Source organism: Thamnophis sirtalis, unplaced genomic scaffold (assembly GCF_051295495.1).
Source record: "Thamnophis sirtalis isolate CommonGarterSnake01/CBP01778 unplaced genomic scaffold, rThaSir2_p1.2 scaffold_1, whole genome shotgun sequence".
Taxonomy (NCBI): Eukaryota; Metazoa; Chordata; class Lepidosauria; order Squamata; family Natricidae; genus Thamnophis; species Thamnophis sirtalis.
In genome coordinates this window covers 89,201,177-89,221,966 of record NW_028261381.1, presented here as the reverse complement: position 1 = coordinate 89,221,966, position 20,790 = coordinate 89,201,177, and the positions used below count along the sequence as shown (strand labels likewise).

At 35.4% G+C, this 20,790-nt stretch overlaps 1 protein-coding gene across 2 annotated transcripts in view; it reads right to left on the bottom strand.

Annotated features, from left to right (window-relative positions):
- Positions 1-20,790, bottom strand: part of DCDC1 (doublecortin domain containing 1) — a 265,682-nt gene that overhangs the window by 184,276 nt on the left and 60,616 nt on the right. For both annotated transcript variants that reach the window (XM_087718678.1, XM_087718686.1), the window contains exon 8: positions 20,584-20,750. In XM_087718678.1, the coding sequence (XP_087574804.1) occupies positions 20,584-20,750 (167 nt within the window). The remainder of the gene's footprint in view (positions 1-20,583; positions 20,751-20,790) is intronic.

Sequence of the window (20,790 nt, the reverse complement as noted above, 5' to 3'; positions counted from 1 at the left end):
CTGGAAGGCTCCTCAGGAACCTCTTAGTAGATCCATCAAATTTGGGGTAATTTTATAGAGATTAGTGGCATTTTGTGGCAACCAAAGAGTGATCTGACATGACAAGGGACTAATGTTAATTTTCTCCATCCTCAGATCATATTTCATCTGCCCAGAGACAAAAACCAAATCTAACATTTTGCCCCCAACATGAGCTGAACCCTTCGTGACCTACAACAAGCACACAGACATGGAGTCCTTCAATTCATTAGCTACCTTTGAGCTCTTTCCCCATGAATACAGATCGAAGTTCTCCAGCATCAAAAGAAAACAGAAATCTGCTGACAAACAAGCAATGAATCCAGCAGTATAGTATGTTGCTGCACAGCAGGAAAAGTGGTACAAAGCCTCAGATCCGGTTATCTACAGAACAGAACTACTATAATAAGAAGAAATACTTCTTCCTTAGCATGTGAACATAGCTGACACCAAATCTAAAGCCTAGATGGGCACATTTTCAAAAGGGAAATATCCCATTCCTCAACCATCCAGATGTTGGTGATACAGGTCAGGTCTACACTCATCGAAGATCAGGATACAGATGAGGAGGTATTTATTATAGATTAGTCTGGCATTCAGAAGCTGCAGCCAGAACCTAATCTCCCAAAGTCATGGTTATTTAGCTCCTGAAATAAAACAAGGAGATCTGAAAGGCAGATAGGCCTCAAATTTGCAATCCCTTTTCTTCAAGAACGGCTCATCCCCTATCTCCCACCATTTCTTCCTTTGTCCGTTTTCATTTCATATTGTGTTTATTAACTACAATAAACACAAACATACTCCCTACTTGCATATATAAAAATTTTCATAATTAAAACCATGATTGCAGGTGATATATATACATATAAACAGTGTGTGTGTGTGTGTGTGTGTGTGTGTGTGTGTGTGTGTGTGTGTGTGTGTGTGTGTATTGTGTCACAACCCCTGGTATGCCCAAATATGGGAGGGAGCATACTGCTTCGCTTTTCTGTCTATTGGCTCACAAATGCAACTATATATAATTTACATCAACTAATCAAGATTTAACAACACAGCAACCAACCCGCTTACAGCAACAAAGCCAGCACTCCACACACACCCCACCAATTTTATAGAAAGACGGCAGCTCCGATTACGCTTTGCTCGCACAAGCACGAAGCCAAAGGCACCAGCCTGAAGATGGTGAGTGGGACCTTGTCAAAACGTCACCAAGATACTCTCGACCTTACACAGGAAAAGACCCGAATATGCCAAGACCTGCATACCTGTATCCATGAAAATCTACGAGAGAATATATATATATATATATATATATATATATATATATATGTGTGTGTGTGTGTGTGTGTGTGTGTGTGTGTGTGTGTGTGTGTGTGTGTTGCATTTGCACAGTAAAAATATTGGGCTTTCTGTCTGGATGGTCTCTTGTGACAAGCCAATGGACAGAGAATGGAAGCAGTTAGCTTCCTCCCATAATTGGGGCATACCAGGGGTTGTGACACTAAATATATATATATATATATATATATTGCGGGTGTTAGTATGTAGGTCTTTGGTTATTCAGGTTTTCTCCCGCGTAAAATTTGAAGTGTCTAGGCAATGTTTCGATGAAGTCTCATTCGTCATCTTCAGGTTTCGTGCTTCCAGGAGCAATGTGAGCTCAAACCACCACACATACATACATACATACATACATACATACATACATACATACATACATACATACACTAGCTGTACCCAGTCAGGCGTTGCTGTGGCCCAGTCTGGGCATAGTGGGGCGGCAGGTGGGTGCTGCCATTGGTCAGGACTCAGGGCTGCTGGGCCAGGCGAGGCTGGTTGGGGGAGATGGTGCCGGGTCTGTCAGCCTCGTGGAAGTTGTTGAGCATCTCCTCGGAGGAGCTGCGCTCGGGCTCCCCCAAATCAACGGCCCGGGAGAGTGAGACGTTCAGCATCTCGGAGGAGGAGAAGTCCTCAGTGTGCTGCCCCACAGTGGACCCAGGGGCTGCCCAAGCCCCACTGCACCTCAGGCTGACACCGCCACTGTTGCCTCATCAGAGCCATCTTGGCGAGGCCATAGCTGGGTGTGCACAGCTGGCTGGGCTGAGGAGATGCTCTGCCTCCGCCTCTTCTGGAGCGGGGGGGGCAAGGGATGGCGCAGGTGGCACCCCGCCACAGACAGCAAAGGCCGGTGGGAGGGGAGGAGAGAGAGAGGAAGGGGAGGCCAAAGGGCTTCGGTTCCCCTTGGCGGAAATGGCTGAAGCTCATCAGAGGAGGGGCGGAAAGGGGAAAGGGTGCGGCCGCAGCCCAGCCACACATAAAGGGACGGTAGGGACGAAGCTGGAGAGAGGCCAAACTGTTCCGAATATACTATACTCACTAAATGAACACTATGGTAAACGACACAACTCAATTCCAATGCAATGTCACACAAAATAATTAAATCAAAATGAAAAAAAATCGAAATCTATGAAAATTCAATATAACAATGCAATCGGAGACATTGAAATGGAAATGGAATCATGAAATATTTAGTATAGCGTGTGTTGCTTTTACGTCTACCAGAGGCGCTGGTTTTCAAAAAATCATGTTTTTACCTGTCACAGGTGTGACATCTATATAATATAACTATATAAAAATATTCGTGTATTTGAATGCAACGTTGTGTCAAAATTTCAAAGCAATCAGTGAAGAACTTTCAGAGATTAGCGATTTTGAACAAACAACCATTACATACATACATACATACATACATACATACATACATACATACATACATACATACATGTACATACACAGTGTGTGTTTGTGTGTGTGTGTGTATATATATATAATCTATTTATAAGATGTTGAATGAATAAAATAAAAGTCTACCTTAAAGAAAAATATCTTTCAACACAGTTTTTCTCCTACATGTACAATTTATTTAAAATAATCTGTGAAAACTAAATGTAGTATAAACAATAATTTTGCACCAAGGGGAAAGAATAAAATGCCTATAGTTTTTTTTAGCAGTGATTAATCCAGTGAAAAATCTGAAATAATTTTATATTTTGAAGTGAGTAAAAATTTGAAAACTAATTTATATTATTTTCTAAAAGCGGCTTGTTTTTTTAAAAAAAATAGAAAACACCATTTTTATTGATTGATAGATATTATCAGTAGTGTGTGGCTAAATTCCATTTGCTTTGTCAACCATTTCTAAAACTTATTTTAAATATACATGGTAATTTAAATTTAATTATATCATAAAACAGTTCTAGTAGACAGAACAACATACCTGGAGGAGTATGCTAATACAAAAACTGCAAAAACTAACAGTAGTGAAGTCTCACATTAATCAAATATTTGCACTTTGCAAACACTCTCAAATATTTATTACCTTGCTGCGTATCATAATTATGATATTACATATTTCATGCAATAAAGTTATCTGTGCTTATGAATGTATTATTACCTTAATTATGCTTTCAGTTCTCATGTTCCCAAGAATAGTTTTAGTTTATTGTCCAAACTGAACCAAATAGAAATAAGGCTCGCCTGAGGAAACTTGGTGCAATTCCAACATTCTCTACACATAATCCTTTCATGTTCCTGTTAAATCTTATTTCAATGGAAATATAATATTCTGCCAATATTCTAACAGTCTAGCTAAGGGAATCCTTGTTGGATGCGTAACATACAATGCTATCCTTCAACATTTTAATGCTACTTTGTATTCAAACAACTGCTGTCCAAGAATACAACTTAATTTGCTGAATAGTAGGAATAACGCCTCTCAGCCAAAGAAAAAACAAACACTTATTTAGGGAGAACCAGCTTAGGTCTTGGTAACAATGAGGTAACAACATTATGCTTTCAGAAGGATGACATAATGCATACCTAACTGGGTCTGTCCATAATCATTATACCTTTTCATTCCAGAACATCCTCAAAATTTAATAACTTTTCAAATATTTGCCTCAGACCTCCTTAAAATATTATATAGCTGCAGCAGCGCTGTAATAGAGAAGTAAAGGAAAACAACAGGGCATACACGATGCTATTTGTTGCCAATCACTGTCCATGAGCGATAATGTGATTAGTGGTATTCCTCACAGTATAGGTCATATATTGTTTTCTTACACTGGCAGCAGATAAACAGTGGCAGAAGCTAGTATTATTGCCAATTTAATCTATTTTCCAAACTCTAAAGGGCAGTTTAACAGCATTTCATAGTAATTTTTCCACTAACTGAATTTCCAGACTAATTTTAAATGAAGTCTCAAATAAAGCATATTAAAAAATTCAATTTACAGATGAAGGCTGGATTAGTGTGACTTATTTTGACAGTTCCAAATTGGGTATAACTGTCACATTATCTATGGGTGAAAAAAGGCATTTGTTGCATCATCATCACCTGAGGTTTACTGTATCATAAAATGTGTACCAAGAGCAGATTCAAACCATGTACTTGATTCTTCAAGTGAAATATATATTTCTATATAGGATTTCCTGGATGCAATAATTCAATTTTAGTTTTTGGAGTCCCACCCATCTATCTTCATCATTCATATCAGAACAGTACATAGCCCCTTTTTTAATAAAAAATAAGAGGATATCACCATGGAATGTGAATTAGGGTAGATTTTGGATGGATTTTGTATGCTATAGGGAAAGATGAGATTCAATACATGACTACATTTTGTACCTTATAAAATTTCATATGGTTATTAAATATTATAAATCTATTTATGTAGCATGCTTATCTAAAGACTATAACAATTACCACTGTACAAAGTATTTAAAATAGCTGCTTTATAGTGCATGGGAGTGCAAACAAAGAACCTTCCTTAAAATTGTTAAAGTTGTCACATTTTTTGTAAGTGTCCAACAATCGTTTCACTTAGATTTATCAGTCACATTAAAATCTTTGAAATCATTATGTGAATTAGAATCACAGTTCATTTCAGTTAAGAACACTTTCATTTCGGTGTAGGATAATAAACTTTCTAACTTCTTTGCCATTCACTCTAGTTTAACCTATCTAAATTTTTCTCTCACATTTACAACCTAACTTTGTCTTCTCACTTCCTCACTTCTTTCTTAACTTCATACACTCCAACACATTTAAACTCTCAACATCCAAAACATGATTTCTTTTTCCCAGCTATCTTTGGTGACAGGGACAATCAAACTAACAAAACCATATATGGCTCAAGACACTATATACATAGCATTCCTGCCTTCAATTTTCCCCATTCCTGTAACATAGATTGAGCTAAGAGTCACCAGGCTAAAGGACGGATAGGGATGGACTGGAGGCACATTTCTCCAGGCCCAATCCACATTATACTTGCCTGGAATACAGTCACATCCATACATGTAAGTTCAATGGGGCAGTTAAACAAAACAACAGTATATCTACAATCTCCATTAATCTCCATTATCAATTTAAAATAGAATAACTGAGTTGGAAGGGACTTTGGAGGTCTTTTAGTCCAACCTCCTGTCTAGACAGGAAACCCTACACCACGTCAGACAAATGGTTATCAACATCTTCTTTAAAACTTCCAGTGTTGGAGCATTCACAACTTCTGAAGGCAAGTTGTTCCACTGATTAATTGTTCTAACTGTCAGGGAGTTTCTTCTTAGTTCTAGGTTGCTTCTGTCCTTGATTAGTTTCTACCCATTTCTTCTTGTCCCCCCTCAGGTGCTTTGGAGAATAGCTTGAATCCCTCTTCTTTGTGGCAACCCCTGAGATATCAGAACACTGCTATCATGTCAGCCCTTGTCCTTCTTTTCATTAAACTAGACATACCCAGTTCCAGGAACCCTTCTTTATATGTTTTAGCCTCCAGTCCCCTAATCATCTTTGTTTCTCTTCTCTGCACTCTTTCTAGAGTCTCATCCATAGATTATAATTCAAGGTATACATGTCATGCTAAAATTTTATTAAATATCAAGTAAATGCCACTGATTTACATGACGACAGTTCCAAATTGCTGACATCTATAGCCCAAATTCACACATTAAACCATTTTTTGTAATTACTAGAATGTTGATTTATTGATCTATTTACGTATCACATTTATACCTTCCTGCAATCAAACACAGATTCTCATGTGCTCGTAATATAAAGAAAAATAATAACAATGAAAATGCTATAGAATAAAACCAGTACTCAGTATAGACAAACCTAAACTCTAAAAGACATCTGAAGTGAGCCTCTACAAATGCTCTCTAGAAGAGCTCCCTTTTAAAGTTTTAAATTACCATTAAATTGTTGCATATTTAAGACAAAAACAATTACTCAAAGGAATAGAAACACTGAACTTATTTCATTTGGCACCTTCCTTCCCGTAATTAATTTGTTTTCAGAGTTCAGAAATAGTGTACTTGAATAGTACTTCACACTAGGTAACACTAATTAAAGCAGAAGGTGCAAAATGCTCATCAGTCCTCAGACAGTTTTTCCAATTGCCTTTCCTTTCCTCAGTTACAATGCAGCTTCTATACTGTTCAGATATACTGTATACACTATTGTCCATTTACACAAACTTCTTCTTGTGAGCTTTCTTTTGGGAGGAGTAGGTGGCAAGCCAGGTGCACCCAGTGTTGACAGAACAGATAGCATGTCAGGTGAAGATGGACTACTCTGCCCTCTCTAACCAGCTGACGACTCAGCGTGATTGTTTTCTTACAAATAATACCTGTGGGTGTTGAAATTACTCAGAGAATCTATCAAGCACACTCTTTCACTTTGCTGCTTTAACTCCATAACATTTATTCTAAATTCAAGAGTCAGAGGCAGTAGTGCCTGTGGGTGGTTGAACAATTTAAACGAAATATGTCAAATGCTTCTTTCAAGGATTAAAAGAGAATTTTGTGATTATTTTTAAATTTTGAAAGTGCAGTAATTTATTTTCAACTTAATCAAAAAGTTTAAATTCATGTTTGTGCCTATCAGAAGTTTAAATTAATATCAGTAAAAGCTATTTAGACTACAGAACAGATTGATACTTGCAAATAACATATTTTAGCTTCATTATAAATGCAATGTGTGGGCATTGCATCCCATTAACAGTCATCTTTTGAGAAACAAAGTCAAAATAGCAAATGCTATTTATTCTTTTGCAGAAATTTAGTGACACTTTAATTCCAGAAAAAAGAAAAAATAACTCTTTGAAACTATACAATGGTTATAGATTTACAGATGTTCTATCTATCTATCTATCTATCTATTTATCTATCTATCTATCTATCTATCTATCTATCTATCTATCTATCTATCTATCTATCATGTGCCTCATGTTGGTAACTGTTTGACTATAAAAGGATATAGAGCACATTTACTTCAAAGAAAGAAAAAGTTCTTTTTCTATACACATTTGATAATTGGAGGATTATTTTAAGCTTGCTTAAAAAGAGAAATTCTACTGAAAATATGAAAATGGGAACCGGATATACAGGAGACATAGACAAATTTCTCACCACCACTTCAAAGTGAAGATTCTAGAAAAATTCAGATAATTGGATAGTCTCTATCAAAGGATATTTTAGATTTTTTATTTTAGATTTTTTTTATTCTTCAGGAGGTAAAAGCAATGCCATTTCCTCCTTCTTTTCTGCAGACCCACAAATGGAGGACAAGAAGTTGAGGATGGGGCAACGGTATTCTTATTTTACTCATCTATGACTTTCATACAAATTCACAATGAATGAAGAGGAAAATAATAAGTACTGGAACTAAGAGTCATTTGATTCAGTGTGGAAAATGCATAGATTTATACTGTATTTACTGAATGATCATTTATTTTTATTTTATTATTTGTTTCTATCTCGCCTTTATTTTTATAAATAATTCCAGGAGGCAAATATACATAAGACTCTTTTCTCTTCTTATTTTCCACACAATAACAACCAGGTTAGATGGGTTGGTCTGAGAGAGAATAACTAGCTCAAAAATCACCCAGCTGGCTTCTATGGCTAAGGAGAGGCTCAAACTCATAGTCTCCCACTTTCTAGCCCATCTGATGCCTTAACTACTAGACAAAACTGCCTCTCTGGAAATATCAGAGCTGTGGGAAAACCAGAAATTGAAAACAAATCTCAAACAGGCAATGGCATGCTACTTGCATATTGTTACTAAGAAAATTTACAGGCATATTCATAGATTCACAAGGAATCAAATTCAACTCAACCTCTACCTTCATAATGGAAAATATTTTTTATTTATTTTATGGACAAGTAATCAATAATTTGTAATTAATAATTCAATTAAGATTAATTAATTTATTGTTCTGACTCTACTGTTTCATAGAATCTGGCCAATGTATATGCATATCGATATGCACATGCACTCACATATACAAGTATGTATGTATGTATGTGCACACACTCTCATACAAAACACACATCTACTGTATTGGTGGGAAATGATTTCCAAGATTTACTGAGTAGAGTAAATTAAAATGAAACCTAAACATGCTGCACATAACTTGTGTTATTTGTAATTTATACTTCCTAATTTTCCTTTTCTTAGAAGTGGTTGATTATGAGCCTCAAGTCATTTTTGATTACTAAACACCACATAGACAGATTTTCTCCATTTATATATTTCATCCATTCATAATAAAAAAAATACAGGAATGGTTTACCATTTCTGTTTCCCACACATGAGTTGATGATTTTGCCATTAACACTAAAGTGATAAACTGCTTATATCACTGCTGCCCAATATAGGTGCCAGCTTGCTTTATCTGGGCAACTGAGATAACTTTCATATCTTATATGATCCTGCTGGCAATATATACTCTTGGCACACAAAACTACTGATGTTCTTTGCTCATCCCTCTCAGAAAACCCACATACATACATTTTTTTAAAAAAAACACATATACCAAAATGAGGAGGCACAGCAGCACATAGAAGGGATTCTTAGAATAATCTTCTTAAATTTGGGATGACCATCCTGTTTGTGAATAATGTAACTATGAAGGCAGATGTTCATGCATCTTGTTAGTAAGGTGCACTCCAGAATACCTAGTGGATAAAGTACTAGAAATTCCATTTCCGGTAAGTTGCCAGAAAGCCTTGAATGGTTTGTCTCTTCCATTGGATGACTGAGTTTTATTCCATTTTTATTAATGGCACCTTCCTGGTCTGATACTGGGTTTGGAGATTTGATTATTTTGGAGGCTGGACAGGTTGCAGAAACTGGAAGAACTGAGAAGATGGTGCTCTTGGGCATGCCAGCTGTGTTCATTAGTGGTTATGGCATTTATTGTGTAGACTTGTGCTGGCCATGCTTAGGGCTTGGAGGCAAGAGGCGCAGGCTGGAGGATGCGACAAGGATGAGTCCCACCCCTTGGTTTTGGAGGCTGGTACAGTTGGAAGAGCCAGAGGTCTTGAAGGACAAACTGTGTTTTACCATGCCCATAAACCTGGCACTGACTTTCCTCAGAGAGAAAAGAGCATGTTGGAGGATGAGCTGGAGAATTGGCAATGTTTGCACCATGTTATGTCTGCAGGGCTTGTCATGCTTGTGGGCCTGGCACTAGCCATAGAAATGGGCAGATTGCATTTACAATCCTGAGTCCCTCTTGCTGCATCTGCAATCCTGTTTGCTGCCCGTATATCCTTTGGACAGTGTGAGCTTGTTGATTGCTGCCAGGAATTCTCAGGAACTACATTCTGGTATTTTTTTTAAATCTGGAAAGCTTATCAGGACTGTGGAATTTAGGAGATGGCGGCAGTGGTTCGGGGAGTAGCAGTAGCATAATAGACTATTGTGGAACTATTCTTAACAGAATCCCTTTTTCCCTCTGCTAATTCCAGAGATGAACAAGATAACCACATTGGCTCAATTCCATCTGCCAGTTAGGTATTTCATTGTAGAGGGTGGGTTTTCCTACTCTGAATTGATTCCTTCATCTCAGTAAGAGTCATAGGGAAAGATTCTCAGAGAACATGTGACTGATGTCTTTTATCAGTGGTCCAGCTCCTTGATTTCAACTTCTGAACCCAGTCAGCAGATCTTCAGAGGTCCTGGATTTCAGCTGCTGCTTCCAAAGGCCAGGTCAATCTGTAATAAGACCTCTCTCATCTTTGATTTAATCATTGATGAGAGGGATAACCAGGTATATATTATTAAGACCTAGCTGGACCCAGAAGGGGAGGTGCCCTTATTGAGATATGTCCAGCTGGGTTTCACATTTGGAATCAGCCAAGACCCCAGGCAAGTCAAGGAGTGGAGGAATTTCAATCTGCCTTCACTGAGAGTAAGGTCTGAGGCAGCTCAGGAATTCATCAGTACCATGACACTGGTCATACACTGGATCTGGCATTCCTATTGGAGCAATGGTTATCTGACCTGAAATTGGAGGAGCTTTTGGTATCTCCCTACCACCATCCACTGTAAGGGGTACAGCCTCCCTACAGGCAGATTGGTTTGAAGATTAGTCTGACTCCAACAACTGATGGATCCCCATGGTTTTCAGAGAGAGCTGCGGATTGTTTCTGCTGATCTGCTGTATGGTCCATCTGAACCCTTGGTTGCTGTTGGAATAAGAGGGAAGTTGAGGCTTGGATTGGATCACACCTATGCAAACGTTCAGACCTCCCAAGTAAGCCAAACAGAAAACATGACAAGATGAACCAATTCTGGAAGGTGGGGCTGATGTCACTACAACACAACATGCAATCTTGGAGCTCCAGGATTGCTGTTGATATCTCTGTTGGTGGACGGTCCTTTTGGACCTAAACCATCCCGAAGAGACGGTGATAGAGAAGAGCATGTCCTGTTGATCTCAGGGACATTGCAAAGTCCCTGATTGATCCAGGAGAAAGCTCTTTTTGCCGGCTACAAGAGAAGCAGCCATTTTTAAGCTGCATAAGGTTGGGACAGATCCCTGAATGGAAGCTCAGCAGGAGATAGAGTGTGTTGGAATTGGTGAGATAAAATTTACTTTTAGAGAACACCCAAAAAGATTTAGAGTAAAGTTAAAATTGAAGACAGAAGAAAGTAAGGGGCAGATTAGCCTGAATTAAAACTATTGCATTATCTTTTTTTCTTTAATTTTGTTTCCTTTTTATGGATGAAATTTTTACAAACGGCTCTTATTTTTTAAATTGGACTGATCTCCTTTTCCCTTCTTCTTCTTCTATTTTTTCTCATTTTTTGTATTTGTGGATTAAGGATTCCTTTCTTATCTTTTCTTCAAGGCATGGCAGGATTGTCCTTTTTAACCATTTTTTTTCTTAACTCAAAGAAAGCTTAAAGAGAGAACTAAAAGCAGAGGAAAAAGAAGTAATACTGTCATCTAGAGGCTGGAAACTTGGAAATATTGTTTTTTTATATTTGATGTATATCTCATGCTTCAAGACTTCAGAATTTGTTTATTGAAAGAATAGTGGAAAGAGTACAGTTTGTTTACATAGGTGCTCTTCTGGAATATTATCAGTAGCTGGACTGCAGTAAAGAGAAAGCTTTGACTTGAAAGATTATAGTGAATTTATTTGAAACCTAGTAAAAGGCCTTGGATTTCCTAGTGGCAGTGTTTAAACCTGGAAAAATGGAGCAATATGAAGAAGAAGAGGAAATAACTTTGCAAAAAATTATGCTAGAAATTCAAAAAGTCCTAATAAGCACAGAAAGAATTGAAAAGAATCTGGGGATTATAGAACAAAGAACAGAAAGAATGGAGGGGAGAGTTGAAGGTATTGATGAAACAATGATGAAACTTTTAGATAGAGCTCAAAAAATTGCAGAGAAATATGAACAAAGTGTAAATTTACTTTAAATTTAATATGCTTCACATAAAAAGGATGTAATAATAGCTATATTCAATGAATGTTTAATAATCATAATAACTGTATGCATATATATTAGATTGATGATATGAGCAATGGAATGTGTGACAATGAGTAAGCTGACATATGAAATTGGAGAAAAAGAAGATAAACAATTTTATAGGACATGGGATCTACTTAAAATAATAATAATAAAGAATTGAAAATTTATTAGACAATGTTACCAACATCAAATAAGAGAAAGATTTAAAATAGGATATAAATAATACTTATTATTGGACATGTTGAAGATGATGTAACAAATTAATAAAATATAAATGAATCCATATTTAGAATACCTTGTTTAAAATGAAGAAATAATAGTGACAGTCAAACAAATGAAGTATTATAATAATAATGTATACAAATATACTTGATTGACAATATGTGACTTTATATAAAATTTAAGGGATGACTACCGAAAGGATGACAAAACCTTGCAACCAATCGACACACTGTACGGAATGGAAGATGTTTTTATGTTACGTGTTGTTTGTTTATGTTTGTTTATACACACACACACACACACACACATACACGCTGGTCTTATTGTATTCGTGTCTTTTCTGGGTTAAGATTGAGATTGTCTTGGCAATGTTTCGGTGAGGTCTCACTTGCCATCTTCAGGCAGAGTTTTTGGTCGAAAACGCCAAAACGTTGCCAAGACAATCTCAATCTTACATGGGAAAAGACCCGAATACAACAAGACCAGCATACCTACACCCATGAAAATCTACGAAAAGAAATTGTATATATATTCGTAGATTTTCGCCAAGACAATCTCAAAAGAGTCTTACACGGGAAAAGACCCAAATACAACAAGACCAGCATATATATATATATAGCAATTCTATTTTATTGTAAGGCTTCATTAACAGCACCTTGCAAGTCTGAAGGCACAATCTTCCTGCCTCTCATTTTAACTGTTTGATCCATTAGGATGTGTCCTTCCTAAGTTTTTTTCTCTCACTATTAAACTGATGGCTCCATATATCTTTTGTTTGATTGTTTCCTAAGCAGCATCTCTTCCCTTCTTTCTCTAAGGGCATTCACACAACATTTCCCATCTTATGGATCCCAGCAGTCTTTGTGTTTCATAGTGGAGTTAAGGCAGTTGAAATAAGAAAAGAAACATCTAGAGCATTGCTGGTGTTCTATGTTGGATGAACTTAATTGAAAATGGGCTAGAACCATTAAGTCCTATCTTATCATGATAATTGCAGTGAAGTGTCAGCACTTGTCTGCTTTTATTGCATCTGCAGATTGTTTCCCTGTGGTTCTATAGGTGACATGTGCCTTTTTGGATATAGGGGGCTTAGAGAATGACCTGCAGGGCTTGTGGAAAAATTTGCTTAGCATCTGTCATCCAATACCTAACTTTCCTCTTTTTGGAGAATGTGGTTGAGGAGCAGGTGGTTGTTTAGTAGCTTCAGTAGCTTCAAGGTTGCTCAGACTTTGAATAAAACAGATTATCTTCTGGGTTGACTTAGAGAATTGGGAAAGAATAGGACAGTGTTGTACTTGCTTGCCTCCTTTCTTTAGAGTAGATTCACAGTTAGTGGTGGTGAGGGATTAGATGAGTGGTTTGGAGTTTTGCCCTTTCTAGGACTATACCATCTTTGATGCTGGACAGGGTCACATTGCTCTGTTTGCTGCAAATAGATCCCATGCACACACTAGATATAATCCTAGATTTGTGACTGCTGCCTAGGAAAAGGTGCCAATCATGGCTAGGGAAGTCTTCTTCTTACTCAACTTCTTATTGTGCATCAATTATGCCTTTTCCTAGATCAAGGAGTCCTACTCACAGTCATTCCTGCCCTAAACATCTCCAATTAGACTACTGTAATGCACTTGGGCACAAGGGCTTCCCTTGAAAAATATCCAGCTAAGGTGCTTCACTTGGTGGATCCTAGGCAACAGGCTTTTCCTTCTGCAACTCCTCGTTTATGGAACATTCTTCTCCCTGAAGTAGGGCTGGTCACATACTTTTTAACTTTCTGGAAGTTAAATATTAATATTTGTTTTACATTTCATTGAATGTAGTTTGTTGGCCACATCTTACATATGTGGCCAGCATCCAAAAATTGTACTATGTTGCATACTTCCTGGAAGAAAAAGGAAACAAGGCCACACTGGAAAACTTGGTGCCAAATACTTAAAGAAGATCTTAAACTTATTAATGTCTCTTGGGACAGAGCTGAAGATGCTGCAAATGATCAAAACCAATGGAAGTTCCTTGCTGCCCATTGTACTCTGCACAGAATCTAATGAGGATGATATCATTTTTAGCTTTGTTGTGCACCATCCAGAGTCACTTGCCTATGAGATGGAGGCAATGTAAATATGACAAAAGAAATAACTAAATAATATCCCACACATATTTATTACTGGTTGTGTTAGCAGCAGTATTGCCCCCGCCCCCAAATATGTTAGAAAATTTCTGAATACAGTTATTCTTTTCAAGAGGATTAACAATTTTCAACTGCCCATGTTTAAGCTTTCTGCTTATGACTAGATTTGTTTGCACGCTGCACTAAAACGCCATGTAAACTTGTGTTGACTTAGCAGTTATGTTAGCTTCGCTACTACAGATTTGTAAACTATACTTTATAACTGTGTTGTACAAACACTGCCAAATACAGTTTGTTATTTGTTTATTATTTATTATATATTAGTTTATTATTATTTGTTTTCATTTATTTATTTAATAAAAATAACAGAGGAACAATAACAAAAGGAAAAGAAGAAAAAAAGATATAGTTATAAGAAAAATGTATATACATAAGATTTTCTCATGTATATACCTTGATACACATTTTTACGTATCACTTAAAAGATCCATATTTCATTATAATTGTCCACTCATGGTTAGCAAAGTTAAAAATTGTTCACAATTGATGACAATCAAATGGGTTATTTGCAAGAAAAGATATAATGATGAAAGTAATTATACTCAATTGAATATTTGTGTTCTTAGTTATATTTGTTTATATATTTTTCTTTGCTTAGGAATTGAAGGTTCTTTAAATCAAGTCAAAATATTATAGAAATCTTAATTAAAAATTTGCAATAATATTTTGAGGATTGTCTACTGAATTTATATGGCTCTCTTTGTGGTTAATCAAAATGTTTCTAATTTATATTTTCATCGTAGCAGTAAGACTGAAAATACCTTTTTATCTAAAACCAAATCAAGGATCTATAAAGAAATTTCAGAAACACGTATCATTAGTATCCAAAAAAGAATGCCTTATGTTTCAAGAACAAATATTTTGATGACAAAAAAAATCCCAGCCAACTAAAAAAAACCTGTTTCTCAAACATCCCATCAACAAAAATAAACAGACTTTTAAATTAGCAAAGATTACTGTATCAGAGATTTTCCTCTTAGAAAAATTGCTTATCCACAACTCTAGATGGCAACATTGCACTTGCTGTGTTCCTAAGAAAAATTATTACAGCCAGCCCTCACATATCCTCTTTATGAACATTTTATGTGCCACAGATCTATAGCTTCTTATTATAAGTGTAATGAAGCAGACGTTATTGAAGCATTTTATTGATTGCTCAGATCACAAGTTTACTGTCACACTGAATTGGCACCTCTGATGCTGAAGCAAACTGCTGACACCTTTTTTAAAAAGTGACAACTACATCTATTTCATGACCAGAAATCCATTTTCATCTCTATCAAGACAAGAATGCAATTTTCACTTCATTTAACTGATGTTAGGCCTGCTCAAGGCATGACACTTTGGAAAAGACCCAAGTTTAAGGTTTTTAAAATACTTCTAATAACTAGAATACAGCTTGGTTACATAGAAATATTCAGGTATTATTCACATCTATAAACAACTTAAGATTTTTAAAACATTTATGGGACCTATGAAAAAATGAAAAATTAGAGGAATAAGTTTCTAAATAAATTTAGAGAAATATAATTTAAAAATTTAATAAGAGCTTATGATACTATACCATAGGGCTATATGAAATCTAGTTATAAAGTTTCTTCAATAGCAGATTCTTGTAGCCTAACTAGAGTCTAGGAATATATCAACTGTCTTCACATACTGTTTGCAGAAAAATCTGAATGCTGCTAGCCTTCAATAGCATGTTCATTTGAATATGATTTTTTTCCTTTAGGGGTTTTAAAGCATTGCTTGAAATGAAAAGGTTTAAAAACTATAATCAGTTGCAAAGCTATTTCCTTATAATCTCTTTTCCTCTCAGTTTTAGCTTCCTTCTCCAATTATATTCAAGCAACTATTTACTAAAACTCTAAAATAGTGTAAAGTGATGTGAATTTATAGGCAGTGCTCAAGAAATTTTAATGTAAGATTTCAGCAGGAAGTAGTTATTATGAAAAAAATTGTAGAATGAAGCAAATATTTATAATGTTGAATAACACATAATTTAATGCTATACACTGACACAGTCAGTATAATATTTTTAGGTAAAGCTCATAGAAAAGATTGCCTACTTGGTAATTATATCATAGACACACTTTCAAATAAAGGAAGTTATGAAGACTGTTCTGTATGCCTATCCAATATTACCAAAGTCTAATATCTAAATACAATAATTGCAAATAATAGCATGATTAAATGTCAATTAATGTAAAAATTGAATCTAGAGAAATAATTTATATGCAAATTAAAATTGTAATATTATGATTCCTGTGATGCTTGTGAGACCATAGATAATGTCACTATTGTTAGAGAAAATACAGCAAATCAAAATATTTTTCAGTTAAGAAAGTTTGGGGTTATTAGATTCATTTAAAAAATATATAACCTAATACATTAATTCACATAAATTAGTCTATTTTTGTTTTCCTTCCTAAATGTTTTTTTAAGTCATGCCGAATGGTATCCAAATATGTAATATAAAATAGGAAGGACATAAACTTTAATATAACTTTGGGGGGAATTATCCCATAATAAATACTTGTTTTGATCTGAAGAAGTAAAGCTATTTTTTATCACCGATTCAAGGGGTACAAAATGGCAACAATAATATCTTTTACTGCATTCCTCTTTGTGTCTCCCTGCCCATATTGAGTATCTCCTTGAGTTTAGTAACAGACATAACTAATTCACTATGTTATTCTAAAGAACCACAAATGATTACAAACCAGTAATATCATTTAAAATGGTATTTCAATCTTCTCTGTGGCCTCTGTTTAGCTATGCTGGAGTTCTGAATGACAGCTTCCCTGCTTGAAGCACAGGGAACACACAGCCTTCCTCATTCACTGACAGTACCGTGGCCTTTTCACACGTTCCTTCCACAGCAGTGTTTGTCCCCAAACACTGGGCTCAGCACAATGGCATTCCTGTTCAACACCCCCACCAACAGCACAACTACATATCAAGAATGCTAATGAGATAGGACAAGCCCTTCACTGGAAGTGTTAACTGCTTTCATGTTTATGCTTTTTCCACACTTACTAATGGACTTTAATATTCCTGCCATAGTGTTAGATAATTTTGTCATGTAGGAATCCGTTTCTGCAGAAAATGCATTAGATATATTTTGTTAAAGGTGCAAGGTGTGTTGTAAAGACTGTAGTTAAATAAAAACATTTGTTATCTTATCTCTAATATAAATCAGATGCACAAATAAAAAAAGAAACAGCTTCAAATATTTTTCCATTTTAGCAATTCAAGAAAATACATATTATTCTCAGAAATCTTTGATAGTCTTAAAGTTCATTTCCTCCAAATCAAGTACCTCAGTCAGATTGTTACAAAACATTCTTACTTCATATGGTTACTAAAATATAAAATATGTATAGAATGACTGTGTTTAAAACAAGGGGAAGAGAATAACTGTCTTCTAGTGCCCTCAGAGAATGAAATATAACCTTCCCAACAAGTATTCCCAACCTATTTTCTTCTTTCAATTAATCCATTGTATTTCAGTAAAAAAGCACTCACGATTCTGTGCCCTTTTTGAGTTTTTTGAGAACTGAATGTTTTGACTTCATTCAGTTCTCTACACTAAAAGGATAAGATTCAATAAGCTTCAAACCCACATATTATTGTTGGCAGATAGACCTCTACGAAAAATCATATATATATATAGTGTCATGGTTGACTAAGTTATTAGAAGAAACATTTTAATGTGACCATCAGTATCATATTTTATCTGCAATCAAAACCTCTATCAAAAAATAAGCACAGCTAATAGAAGAACTATTTAATATTTTAATACTTCTGGCTTTTTAATTAACATAGACACAATTACAATATAAGATAATATAAAATAGGGACAGGTGCAGGTAAGTAAAATCCTCAGCTGAGAAACAGGCACATCTTGCTGTTGTAATATCATAGCAGCTGTATATCATATAACATCCCCCTGAAACAATTTGCCTATTAAAGTTTTGTGATTTCACATGTTAGTTTAGTAAAGATGAGGAAAATATACCACATATGTGCTGATGAGATGCTTCTGACATATGCCAACATGGCCTCATTCCTATTCAAGAGGAGTGACTGATTTGAACATTCACAACATCTTCTGGCAAGAACACAGTTGTGATGGGGATAATAGGACAGCCTGTAAGCTGCAGGATGCACCGTGTTTGTGCCATGTTTGGATTCTTACATTCACAAGCAAAATATGAGCTATTGATATATGGCAGACCATATCTGCAGATTGCTCTTTTTAATATTAATACACGCTGACAGTGGTTTGTAGTCCAACCACACTTGCAACAGCAGAAACCCCACTCTATGGGAATGAAAAATTTGCTGATTTCTTTTACAGTCCTTTAGCATATTTGTGAGAAGATCCCATGATTTTCAGAATTATAAACAACTTTAGATGGGAGAAAGTAACTGTAAGTATATGAGAATGCAGCTAATGTTTTGGAGGGTTAGAGCTCATCTGCTGGTTATTTTTTAAATATAAAAAGGGGGATAAGGAAAAGCAGGAGGAGGAGTTATATTTCAAAGTGTAATTAATAAACATAAGTACAACTATGCCAATTTTCTATCATTTTAGCTTTAAAGGTGGAAATATGTAACTACACAGGGCTTTTATGTTTGAAAGCCACTTTAGCAGTGGGAGACTATGAATTCTAGCCCTACTTTAGGCATGCAAGCCAGCAGTGTGAGTTTGGGCTACTCAATCTCTCTTCCCTACCTACTTCACAGGGTTGTTGTTTTTGTGGATAAAAAGAGGGGGGAAGATTATGTATGCAACCCTTGTTTATTAAGATCAAGCTAAGATATAAATCTAATAAGAAATGTACTCATTTACTATTATTAACTTTAACCTATCAAATATGACTAAAAGAAAAATTAATGCATAGTCCTTTGACCATATGCTCCTCTTTCCATATAAATATTATCCCACTCTTAAAATGCTTTCCATATATCATTATGGAAATTATTTGATGCAAGCAAAGATATAAAATACATGAAAATTGCTATTATGCTGTAGAATTATGTTTGAATGTATTTATGAATATAAACACTGAAAATAATAGCAAATACCATTTGTTCACTATTAACTTTACTTTACAATAATAGTGATTAAACATTGAATTACATTAGGGACATATCTCATTTTAGGAAACACTGGAGCATTTATATACCGTCCTTCATGTTTGCATCAAAAAACCCTTTAACTGGTTAAAAAATGATTTTAAAGACAAGGAACCATTTTTGTTCTGTTTTGTTTTAATTCACAGTGTTATAAGCCAGCATTGTGAAACCAAATGTTTGTGATATACTCATATATTCCATATCTTTGATTACTAGCTTAGATCACTATTAGTTCAACAACAAAATAATTTATTCCAAAGTAAATGCTCATTTCCCTTTATGGATCTAAACAGCAGGAGGTGCTGTATAAAAAGCATATACCTTCTTTCGCCTGTTCCCCTTGCTCACCCATCCCTTATGAAGACTGAGAGCATGCTTAAATCATGTTTAGTGCATGGCCTGAAATCTACTGTAAATTTCATTTTAAGTTGCAATCTTTATTTCTGACCAGTTTCCCTGCCTTGCATTTTCAAATATCTTCTAAAATATAACATTACATGGATACACAACACACACACACACATTCCATGATAAGGTTAGCATTACCAAAGGGGCACACATGCTTCATTTAAGTTCAGCTTCATTACAGAGAAAGACATTGAAATATGGGCCTAACTGTTAAGAAAAATATAGACATTCACTACAGCCAAAATGCTAATTAACTACATTGGTGAGTTTTTTTGTCTATGCTTCCTGTTGTATATAGAAATTAAATGAATTCTATATCCCTACAAGTCTATCATGACTGACTTGCAAATCACTGAAGACTTCCCTTCAGAGCAAACAACTAAAAGAGGGGAAAAAGCCAATTTTGGTTATGTTTACATGCATATATTTTTTTAAAAATGTGAAGTATATTTCAGGTCTAGTTAACATTAACTCCTAGAAAAATATAAATTATGAAAAAGTACATGTACTCAAACATAAGTTATCTTATGCAGAAGAAGCAGAAATTATTTCCATAGTTTGTCTGCTAGTGCACAATGTGCAGCATTCAAACATTAGCTGTATAATTCCTTACACAGAAAGACATAACACCTTTAATATACAGTTCAACTACTTATAAAATACACAATATATTGTACAGCTTGTCATATTTCCCTATCAAAAAGTCCACAGCTTTCTATAAGTAGCATAATTAATAATGGAAAAGTAAAATGAAACTGGGATAACTCACCTGATCACAGTAGTTTTTTGCAGATTTTAATCGCTGGTACAAGGCCAACAATACTCCTTGGATATATATCTTGGCTCCAGTGGGGCTAAAGCCTTCTCCTTTAGAAACCCAAAGAGGTCCCCATAAAGGTGTGATGGAATTTTGCAGACATTTCTCAAGAATAGGAACTGCACAGAGAAAAGGAAATGAAAGGAGATTTTTTTTTTT